This window comes from Mesitornis unicolor, unplaced genomic scaffold, assembly GCF_000695765.1.
Source record: "Mesitornis unicolor isolate BGI_N332 unplaced genomic scaffold, ASM69576v1 scaffold48058, whole genome shotgun sequence".
Lineage (NCBI taxonomy): Eukaryota > Metazoa > Chordata > Aves > Mesitornithiformes > Mesitornithidae > Mesitornis > Mesitornis unicolor.
In genome coordinates, this window is record NW_010202090.1 from 336 (window position 1) to 11,600 (window position 11,265).

Genomic DNA, 11,265 nt, shown 5'->3' on the forward strand with positions numbered 1-11,265 from the left:
TTCCGAGCATAACCCAAGCCTGACAGGAGGTGTCTGTGCTGCATCCCCTGACAAAAACCAGCATAAGGCTGAACCTAAACTGAACTCCAGCCTCGAGGGAGCCAGTGTACTGGATTCCTTACTAGGCAAGCCCATGAGTGAACGGCTTAATACATTTGCCTGTGATCTGAAGGATGCATGGAACTTGGAACATAATGCCAATGCTGGTGCTGGGGAGTTCTCGCTGGGACCTATCCTGGGCAAGAAAAATCGAGCTGATTTACACAGTGCCATTAGGCAGAAATTCCCCTTTCTAGTCACTGTTACAAAAGACAATGAGATGGTTGTGAAAGGAAATGCTGATTACAGAGAACTTTGCCAGTTAGTGACTGAAAAGGAAACAAGCGATTTCTTTAAATTTTTAGATGCCAAGCTAGAAAATTCTACATTTGCTTTTGAGCCTGATGGAAACAAAGAGCACAGAAAAGTAGTTCACCACTTTATCAATAGAAAATTTGGAAAACTTTTAGAAACAAAGTCTTTTACTGTGACAGATGTCAATGGTCAGCCAAATATGTCAATAATGGTGCGATTTCGAGAAAAAAGTTGGTCTGGGAAAAGGTCTGCTGGTAGTGTCCATAAAAACCAAGATGTTTATACAGGTAAAGATCACATTTTTAGTGAAAGTGTCAGGTATTATGGTGTTCTGTGGTAAGACTGAGACTCAGAATAATTTTTGTATGAGATATAGACTCGGTTGACCGATCATTTACGCTGAAATGAATCATTATTAACGCAGTGTAGTTACATCACTGGAGAATGAGATGAATGAATCTTTTGGTTGTAGCACAAACTGTGTTGTTATTCCCTACGTGCTAACTTTCCCTTAAAAGTAATTGGGGGATTTTAGAAGATGCATCTAGAAGTTAGTAAGGTCAAATTTGATTTATGATCTCATTCCTGTTGGTTTCTGAATTAGAGACTGTTTCTAGCAGTAAGTCAGTATATGTTTGTTGAATTGTGTTGTGGTTTATCAGGTGCTGGTTTTAAAGGTAGCAGGGGTTTCTGGTTGTTCTAAAAGTTTTATTTACTGTGTCTTTATTTTTCTCTCTCAGTAGTGAAAAAGTCCCAGTTCTTTTAGTTTTTTGGGGGGACGACTGTCTTTTTGCAGTTTGCATGCTATTACAGTTGGAAGGGAAGAACCTGCCCATCTGCTATGGCAAAACACCTGTATCATTTAGAAGTGCAATTTCCTAATAAATCTGACATGGTTGTTTCAGCTTTCACCCTTCAGAAGGAGAACCTGGAAACACTAGAAGCAATTGGCTACTTGGCTGCTGAACTCGGTGTTCTTCCTTCAGACTTCAGTTATGCTGGCATCAAAGATAAGAAGGCTATTACTTACCAACCTATGATTGTGAAGAAGGTGTCTCCTGAGAGGTACTTACAGTCTAGGTTTTTATATGTTCATAAGTGACAATGTGGTATGATCTTACGAAATTTTCTTATTGATGGGTTTTCCCTTTTCCTGTATTAGAGCACAGTGGAAATGGCTTTAATATTTTGTGGCTTTAAGGAATATACAGCTTAGTGCACAAGACCCCAGTGCTGGAATTTAAAAAGTCTTGCCTTTCTCTCTACTTTTTGTAATGCAAATATCAATATACCAACTATATCGTCTGGGACAGCATCCCTCCAGTTCACGCTCCTGTGATCCACTGTACAATTTCCTATATACCACCTGCTAGCTGGAACTGAGAATAACCCTATACTGCATGATGCAACAGGTTTCCACAAACTATCAAAGTGTTGTCTTGTTGTCCACAGACAACGGCTTAAAAGCTTAATACAGTGAGAAGAGTAAGTGATTACAAATATACTTTGCACAGATGCTTTGAGTGTTAAGTATCAACTCCTACCGTCCAGTTTGGAAGCATGAGATGAAATAAAGAAGATATCCCCAAACCTGAAGGCAGAAAATACATTCTGAATACACATCAGTAACACAAGATGTACCTTCCTACTCCTCATTTTTGCTACTCCCTGTAGCCAAGTCATTGGATAAAAATATATATATTAAGTTCTTCCATAGTAACAGTAAAAAATTGCTGGAGTCAAAACCATAACTTATTTCTTCCTCAGCGTTAACTTTCTAGTGAGTTTTGATCTTAGCAACAAAGTACACTTTACAAATAAATGAAAGTAGAATTTATGAAATAAGGATTTGTTATTAACATAAACATATATCGATAGTAAAATTCCACTGCAGACTGGGCTGTAAGGCCAGTTGTTCAAGACATAATTAGCAAAACTTTGAATTAATGTTTAAATGATAAAGCAAAATAGTTAAATGCTTCCAAGCCACTAGTATAACAGAGAAAATAAACAATTTTTATAAATAAATAATTTACAAAGTTATTAAAATATTGCTTAGAATGTAAGCTTTTATGCTGAAAGTTTTCTTTAATTTGAATGGCTATTACTTATGTAAGAACAAAAGGACTGAGTGGATACTTTAAAGGGCAAATACTTGAACTGTCAGCTGTGTTTCCAATTACAAGCGTATGCAAGCGTACGCAGAGCATCAGTGTGCTGAGTTTGTTTTTGTTAAGGCTTACCAAGAAAGAGCAATTGTGTTTTGGAGTCTGCTAGAGCACATTGCCCTTTCTTTTTCTTTCTTTCTTTCTCTTTTTTTTTTTAATGAAAAGCAGATTTTTAAGACTGAAGAGCAAATTTTTTGTTTTCCAACAAAAAATACAGAATTCAGTGTAGTTGCCCTGGGAAAGTTCAGTTAATTGTTTCATTGCAGTACCTGTCGAGCTACAGAATGTAAGTGCAGATGAAGCAAACATTTTAAAAGTATTTCTGGACTATAACTAAATGTTAAGAATTCTATCTCTGCATTTGATTTTATTTTCTCGTAATAATCTTTAAAATTCACCCCCATCTTTTTCAAAGTGTTTTTAATTCTAGTGCAGAGGTGAAGAAGACATTTATTAGAAGCTGGATAGCTTTAGTAGAGGATGGTTCATAATTTCTCCTAATTATTTATGCAGGTTGAAAGAAATTGGAAGCAAAATGGAAAAAAAGGGTATAAGAATACACAACATACGTTCAGCATGCCAGCACCTTAGACTTGGTCAGCTGAAGGGCAACCGCTTCCATATAGTTGTGAGAGATCTTAAACAGCACAGTCATGACACTTCTGCAGATTTGAAGGAGAGAATATCTGAAGCAATGGAAAATGTTGAGGTAAAAAAGCGTTATGGTTGCCAAAAATGAACAGGGTTTTCATTCTGTGCTGTTAAAAAAAAAGTACTTTTAAAGAAAATGCTTGTAATAGCACAGTAATAGTACTATTTCCCAGTTTTGGTGTTTTTTACTATTTTATGTCTTTCCTGTATTACTTAAGGATTCACAGGAGTAAAGCTGCCTTCCAAAGAGAGACCGTAAGTGGGTTCATTCTGTGTTATAAACTGCAGACCCCAACAGCAAGACAGATGGGAAATTTGACAACAAATGAGCTATTTATGAGCTATATATGAGCTATTGCTGCACAGACCTGAGACCAACCAAAAAGATGTGTTTCACTTTGGCAGTTGACAGCGTGAAAGAAAATAGTTACACATATCAACTGGTTGTCTTTTTTGGTCATGTGAGGAACATGCATGGTTGGTTTGAGTGAAAAACTGCATAATTTCATGGCATAAATGCATATGAAATGTCTATAGCAGAGAAGGAAGATCCCCTGAAATTCACTGGATTTTCATTTCTGTTATCCTTAGTCCCTGAAGAAAACCCCATTATCAGATATTTTTATATCATTGAGAAAAGTAAAAAAAATAATGGAAAATAAAAACTTTAGGTGTTTTGTACAGCAGTCATTTTCTTGCCCTATCTTTTTAAGTAATAACCATAATACAAATTACTTTAAGAACGTTAATCCAGGAATAGAGATTTGAATGAAAACTACCCAGTGTGCAAAAGTAAAATACATTAGATGTATTTTGGACATTAATTTTATTATTGAAAAAAAGCATTCAACTGGTACTTGAAAGTTTTCTCACTCTCTGCTCCATTTGACTGGTTTTTCATTTTGCCATTTGGAAAATGAACACAAATTCCTATGATTATGTGTCTTGCTTTATTAGATTTAGCTTGCTGGTCAGATGATGAATGATGAAAAAAGCATGTGGGTTAATCTGAAATACAGATTTTTCATCTTCCATGAAAACAAAATTATGTATGGGACCTAAGGATGTCCAAAGCAAGATTGCATAGTTTGAACTGAATAACCATTTCCAAAACAAATACTGTATGATTTTTGATTGTCTACTCCATGCTTACTTATTATTTTCTAGAAAAGGATGTTCTTATTAGGTCACATGGATGTGATTTTACTGCACGCATATGACTCAGAACTCATCAGGACACTTAAAATCCCAATTAGCAGAAGTACTCACTCTTGGTCTGTACTATTGTAATAAATGTAATAAGTGATCTCATGTGAAAAAGGCTAGTATTTTTAAGAAAAAATGTCCAACAGCGGGTACTGTTCATTACCTGTGTTATGCCGCGTTTGCTTGATTAGAGATTTCATAATTTGGCAAGTATAAAAAGCTCGATTACTTTGACTTGACCTGTATCTGTATTTATAATAATTAACTATATAGAAATTTTGTTCCATTTACCTATTTTTTTAAATTAAAATTAAGACAATGATAGAACTTAGTTATCTTTTTAGATGTATTTAAATCAGGTGCTGAAATATTGTAATGAATCATAAGTTAGGATTTTGTTATGTATTATTTCTGACTAAAAAAACCAGATTGTGTGCATTTTGGATGTAAATATAGATGTATGTGTGTTGTACGCTTAGTCTTACTCATTGTACATGGTACTTCAATGCTTTTAGCTTATTTATTCTTTACCATTCTAGACAAAAGGTTTTGTAAATTATTACGGATCTCAGCGATTTGGACAAGGACAGAATGTTCAGACGGATCAAATAGGATTGGCTTTACTGAGTGAAAAAATGGTATTTTCATTTTGTAATTTAGTCACTGTCAAGTTAATTTCACATTTCTGTTGCAATGTCTAGAGCTGGAGTTGACCTTCCCAGTGAATAATTTCGTTTATTAGATAAACCCATATGTGTGCTGGAAGTAATTACCAGATCAGTTTTGACAGCAACATAAGCGTGAAGATCTTCATACTGAAACAAAAAAAATATCTTTTTTAAACAGCAGGTGCAGCTTTAAATAGTTCAGGAGTGATTTTTCTGTCTATGATCGGTATATAATTGTGATCATCATCATGACACTTGGCAGGAAAGTGGCTGCATTCCGTACAAGGTTTGAACACTGAAGCAATCTTTGTACAATGTTTATGCATGGTCCTGATTGCCTCCTGACTTGTAGCCCCTTTATCCCGCTGGGGGTCTATATACTTCTTTAAATTTCACAAGATATTAGATAGGATCATATGAAAGGATTTGCTTTTTCAATGCCATGGTAATTTATCTGCTATATAGAAGAGATTGCTGCTTTCCATTATTCCTTGGCTGCTTTCCCAAACTTGTAGTTCTGAGTGATTGCTCACATGTAAGCTAAGGAGAGCTTATTTCTTCAGTAATAATTTATAAGATAAGAGTCACATGCTTTGCAATGTATATGGTATAGTACTTGGCACAGGTCTGAAACAGAATCAGACATTACAAAGTCAAATGATTATCCTTCTAATCTTGTTTTGATTCTGAGAAAAGTCAGGAAAACTTATCCTCCAAATATAAGAAGAATCAAGATTTGAGGGCAGCACATAAAAGTTACTGTTGATGTATCTGACGTTTTGAATTCTGGTATGCTAGCAGCTGGTACCAGGTGCCAGTCCCTGAAGAGTAATGATTTACCTTAACTCAGGTACTTCTTAATTTAAAACATGTAGGAACTACTATCTGTATTAAAGATGTGCCAGTATGTTCTTGCACAGTTCGATACAGAGGAGGACCAGAACGAGATGTCACAGTTTGGTATAAGTACTAGCAAGGTGTGTGGCTCCACTGGTGTTGCAAGTAGCAGAGATTAGCATAGTGTTTTCCCTTTCATAGTGTCATCTAACCTAATACATTATATAAAAGAGAAAGATTGTTGTCCCTCTGTGTGATACTCTGGAAATTGTACAGTCTACATCTGCATAAAACATGCAAAAAGGAAAGAAGGAACCTTCCTGTTCAGGGTAGAATGACAGCATTACAAAGTGAAGGAGTTCCAACTGAATGATAAAATTTTGAGAGGTTGCAGAATATGTTAACACAGAATTGAGTGGATGATTGTCTGTTTAGTTGACAAATAATTATAATTTAATGCAAAAAAAAAAGAAGTATTAATATTGTCCTTTAAAGGTGAAAGCTGTGAAGTTATTCTTTACACCTGAAGATACTGATGACCCTGTAAACAATGCAAAAAGATACTTTCTTCAAACTGGTATGTCCAGTTAAATTGTCTATATATTTATTTAGGGTTGGTATTGTGAGGGAATAAGATGTTGCTGGATGGAGAGAGATCTTTTTATTTTGCTGCTGCTTATACCACTTAATAGCTTATTCCATGGACCTCAGTAGAGTTTCACAGCTAAAAATTAATGAGGATGAGGCTCTAAATGTACAAAATAGTGGAAAACTAATATACTTCAGGTGCAAGGCAGTATAGAAACAGACACTGTATAGCATAATGCTGGAAAAGACTAAGATTATTAAAGCATCTGTCTACTTTTGGAATATAAACTTTTCCTCCCTAAAAAGGAAGGAGACAGGAATGAGGCATCCAACTCATACTCAGCACTTACCACGTGTGGCCATCTAATTTTCCGAGTTTTCTATAATCTTAGCACTTGTTTTTTGCACCTTTGGGCTTTGCTTTTACATCTCTTTAATTATGTCATTCTTCCATGCTTTCATGTGATCTACCTTCTTTCTGTCCTGATCTAAAATCAACAAAATATGTCAAAGGCAGAAGTGGGCTGAGTAAAATGCTGTTTGTTGTATTTATTGTTTTCATCATTCAACTTAACTTTCTCTCCAAAATTAAAAATTTGTAGTTGCTATCAACTTCAAATATATCTGTTCTTTTTAAATATTCCACATCTGTTAGCCTGGTTATCACTGTAGATTGACAGAACGATGATATGTAGCTTCAAAAGACACAGGTACATTTCATTTCACCAAAAAGATGCAGTGAACCATTCTGTGCTGTACATTGCTGTCTGATGCATGGAAAGACAGTGATGTGGACTCTGAAAACAGCTGCTTGTGTTTTCCTGAAAGCAAAAGGTAAAAGGCTATACAAAAGTATTTGCCAGATAATCATTTGTAATGAGGAAATATGTAAAGCATAAAACTTTACATATACATTTACATAATGTAGAACAAATCTGATTAAATGTATTTTCGTCTTGGTTGAGGCTTAAACTTCCCAGTGGCCAATGCAAATTGTGCCTTTAAAATAAAGACATGTTTTTTGCTCCCTATGAAATACATGTTCTCACATGATGTAAAGTAGAGCTTTAATGTTCTTTTATAGCTTGAGTTTTAGTTTCAGTTACCTGATCTAAAGAAATCTTTGGAGTGATGAAGTAAGTTTCTAAAAATAATGCAAACTAGGCTGAATAACTGAATGACAGCTAGTTTATTTTACACTGCATGAAATAGAATAGAATTAATAGGACTGTGTTGATAGGCATATAAGATGAAATTTGTCTAACATACATTAGACTGACACCATTTTTCCCTACCTGATTATTTTATCTTCTTAAGTGTATTTTTCCTGACAGATATTATTTGAAAAATCGGGGATTACTGATATGGTTATTTCTGTTTATATCAGAAGATGCAAAGGGTGCACTCATGATGTTGCCAGAATTTAAAGTAAGAGAGAAGATGTTGCTACGAGCTTTAAATCGCTATGGTGTAAATCATGAAGGTTGTACCAAAGGATGGCTCAGTATTCCTCATTCCATGCGCATATTCTATGTCCATGCTTATTGCAGTAAAATTTGGAATGAAGCAGCATCATATAGACTGAAGATCTATGGTTCAAAAGTTGTTGAGGGTGATCTTGTCTTCTCAGAAGAAAATTATGAAAGCCTTTCCCTGAATGACAAGGTGAGTCTTCACAAAATAGTTCTTGTTAAAAAACCAAAAAGCTTAATGCACTTGAGTACATACTCAGACATACTATAATGCCTTTCTTTTGATTCATTCAACGAAATATTTAATATCAGTGACAAAGGTGAAAAAAGTGATGTAGCGTTTTTTCGATTTATCTTAAATAGGCATATAAGCTAGATGTATATTAGCAGCTTCTCTTCATTTTATTCAAGTGAGAAGAAGGAATAGAATGTCAGAATTGATATATGTAAGGATTTAGCCTGCATGGTATATAATGCTCTTCTGAGAATCTGACTGGGGAAAACCTTCCGAGTGAACTCTAGGTGTGCCTTTATTGTCAGTCAGTGCAGAGCTGAGTCTTGCTCTCCAGGTCAGACCTTGCTGTTATATGTATTATATGTATATATGTATATGCTGTTCAAAAAATGCAGCAGTCTTCTTGGGAAAGTCATAAATGGCACAGCCTGGATGTTCTGCATGAACCCATGGGTGAGTCAGTGAGCAGAAGCCAGCAGTGGGGTGTATGCTGGTCCCAGGTCTTGGCATGCTGAAGTCTCTTCTGAAGCTATCTCTTCTTTCAGGGTTAATGCACCTTTTTCTTGTAGAAGCAGTTGGATCTCTTCTGCCAAGTTGCAAGTGACAGGACAAGAATAAATGGCCTCAGGTTGTACCAGTGGAGGTTTAGATTGGGTATTAGGGAAAAATTCTTCACTGAAAGGGTTGTCAAGCATTGGAACAGGCTGCCCAGGGAAGTGGTGAAGTCACCATCCCTGGAGGTATTTAAAAGGTGGGTAGATGTGGCACTTAGTGACATGGTTTAGTGGTGGACTTGGAAGGGCTAGATTAACAGTTGGACTCAATGATCTTAAAGGTCTTTTCCAACCTAAATGATTCTATGATTCTGTCTTTCTCCTGATCATCAGATAAAGCATAGCATTTTGCAGTGTTTTACTGGATAATAAACAGGTGTGTGCATAGGCAGAATATATCTCATTTCTTTTGAGGGAACATCTTATGAATTGGAAAGCAAGAGCACTTGAAAGGTTACGGAATAACCTCCAGTCCTTGGAGTGGCTTCCCCTTTTATTGTGATTTTTCTTCAACGGTGCTTTTGAGAGTGAATGCTAGCAAAAGAAATAGATCAAATAAAATGAAAAGCAGAGTTACCAAATTCAGTATTGAGTTAATGAGTGTAATATAGATATATTCCTATTTAATATAAAACATTTTTCATACTATTTTTGCATTTGCTGATGTAGCACAAGATTGCATTGGCACAGTTAACATCAAACTCCAAGAATGTGAGTTTGTAGTGATGGTTTGCTACTAAGTGGTAGCTAGCATCAGTAAGTATTTAATGCAACACCGTTTACCAATAAACATATTAGTTTATATTAAGCATCTTTTCTGCTTTTCATACCTGAAATAGATTATTGTCCTTGTAGTAGTCAGAAAACTTAGAATCCTTTATGAGTTTAGGAGTACAGTGCTTAATTCCTAAAATAAAATTTATGTGTTTGGTTTTTTTGGATTATTTTTTTCTTAACTTCTTATACGTCTTCTCAGGTTCATGTAGTCACTGCTCCAGAAGAGTCAGCTAATAAATACTCTATAAACCAAGTAAGTCTGTATGAAAAATTCTGAGTTGTTGATCTCTTTTTGATTCAAATGTTTTGTTTTAAAGATAGTCTCAATAAAGTTAACTGGTACAGTCTTCTTCCTTGCCTGAAGGCACATTAAAGGAAACACATGTGAATTAATCTCCACTCTCATAACAAACAGGAGCAAAGAATATTTACTTTGTAATGGAAATAAGAACAGTGTCATTTGCATACTTGAAAATGTTTTCAGTCTACTGGGAAAAAGATCCAAGACCAGTTGACCTTCTGATTTTTGAAGGTTTGGAGTGCGTAGTTGTGAAGTCTTATCTCGGCAACTTAATGTCTTTATTGCTGTATCTTTCCCAGCAAGCAAGGAAATCAATGTTAGTATATTTCTGGTTTATTTTCGGAATCCTGGTACATTGATTATTTTTTTTTGCTTTAATTACATCCAAGATACCCTCCTTGCACATCTATATTTCACAAGAGAAACTACTATTTTACTATTTCAGGCCCCAAACCACAAGATTTTGACACATTTAAAATTGTAATCATATTAATTTAGGGGGGGAATTGGTGAGCTTTATTTCAAATGTGTTTGTTGTTTTGTTTTTTTCTTTGAAGGTGGTTCTTCCAATGGTGGGACATAGTATCAAGTATCCCAGTAATAAAGTTGGGCAATGGTACCATGAAAGGCTTTCTGAGGATGAGCTGCAGATGTGTAAATTCAGAGTGTCTCCATTACAGCTGAATATACCTGGATGCTACAGACCCATTTTGAAAAATGTTCAGAATCTGTCATACTTTTTGGAAGGCAGTGAAAAAGGAATTGAAATTGAAGACAACCGTCTGAATGAGTCAAAAGTCTCTCTTCATGTATCACTTGACCTTGATCCTTCGTGTTATGCGACAGTCTGTCTGAGAGAGATAATGAAATGTGACTTTTAAGATTTCAATTAATCAAAGATTGCTGGAATATTATACAATGGTAATATTGTATGTGTAATGCCAAGAAAATAAGGGAGAATGACAGGTTCAAAGTGCAAACAGGAAAAATGCATGGATTGCGATTCATACTGATTAGAAAAGGAACCACCAGAACTCTTTGGAATGTTCCAAAAACAATTTCAAACCCTAAGTGCAAACCTGTGGATACACTGGAATAAAGCTAGGTTTAACAGAACTTAAAGAAGCCATGGACTTCAAGGATGAATTTCATATTTGCAGACATCTGACTTACAAAGTTAAATCCTGGAAAAATGTTTGCAGCAAACAAATCTTTCATTTAATAAAGATTTTTTTTTAAAAAATTGTTTATACTAAATGCTGTTCAAGAAATAATGCTACAGGTTTGCAGCCTACAGGTATCTAACTGAAAAGTTACTGTACTGAGGTTCACTAAATACATTGTGATTGTGTTGATTCAGGCACAGAGTGCTAAAAGGTAAAAGTCCTGAGTCAACAGTGACAAGTCACACAGAATCACAGAATTGATTGGAAGGGACCTCAAAAGATCATCTA

At 35.3% G+C, this 11,265-nt stretch overlaps 1 protein-coding gene across 1 annotated transcript in view; it reads left to right on the forward strand.

Annotated features, from left to right (window-relative positions):
- Window positions 1–10,758, forward strand: part of PUS7L (pseudouridylate synthase 7 homolog (S. cerevisiae)-like) — an 11,033-nt gene extending 275 nt beyond the window's left edge. The window contains exons 1-8 of the mRNA XM_010190296.1: window positions 1–641; window positions 1,260–1,419; window positions 3,036–3,231; window positions 4,919–5,017; window positions 6,380–6,461; window positions 7,860–8,137; window positions 9,710–9,763; window positions 10,369–10,758. The exon at window positions 1–641 is cut by the window's left edge and continues 275 nt beyond it. Of these exons, the coding sequence (XP_010188598.1) occupies window positions 1–641; window positions 1,260–1,419; window positions 3,036–3,231; window positions 4,919–5,017; window positions 6,380–6,461; window positions 7,860–8,137; window positions 9,710–9,763; window positions 10,369–10,692 (1,834 nt within the window). The 3' untranslated portion in view covers window positions 10,693–10,758. The remainder of the gene's footprint in view (window positions 642–1,259; window positions 1,420–3,035; window positions 3,232–4,918; window positions 5,018–6,379; window positions 6,462–7,859; window positions 8,138–9,709; window positions 9,764–10,368) is intronic.
- Window positions 10,759–11,265: the final 507 nt, after the last annotated feature.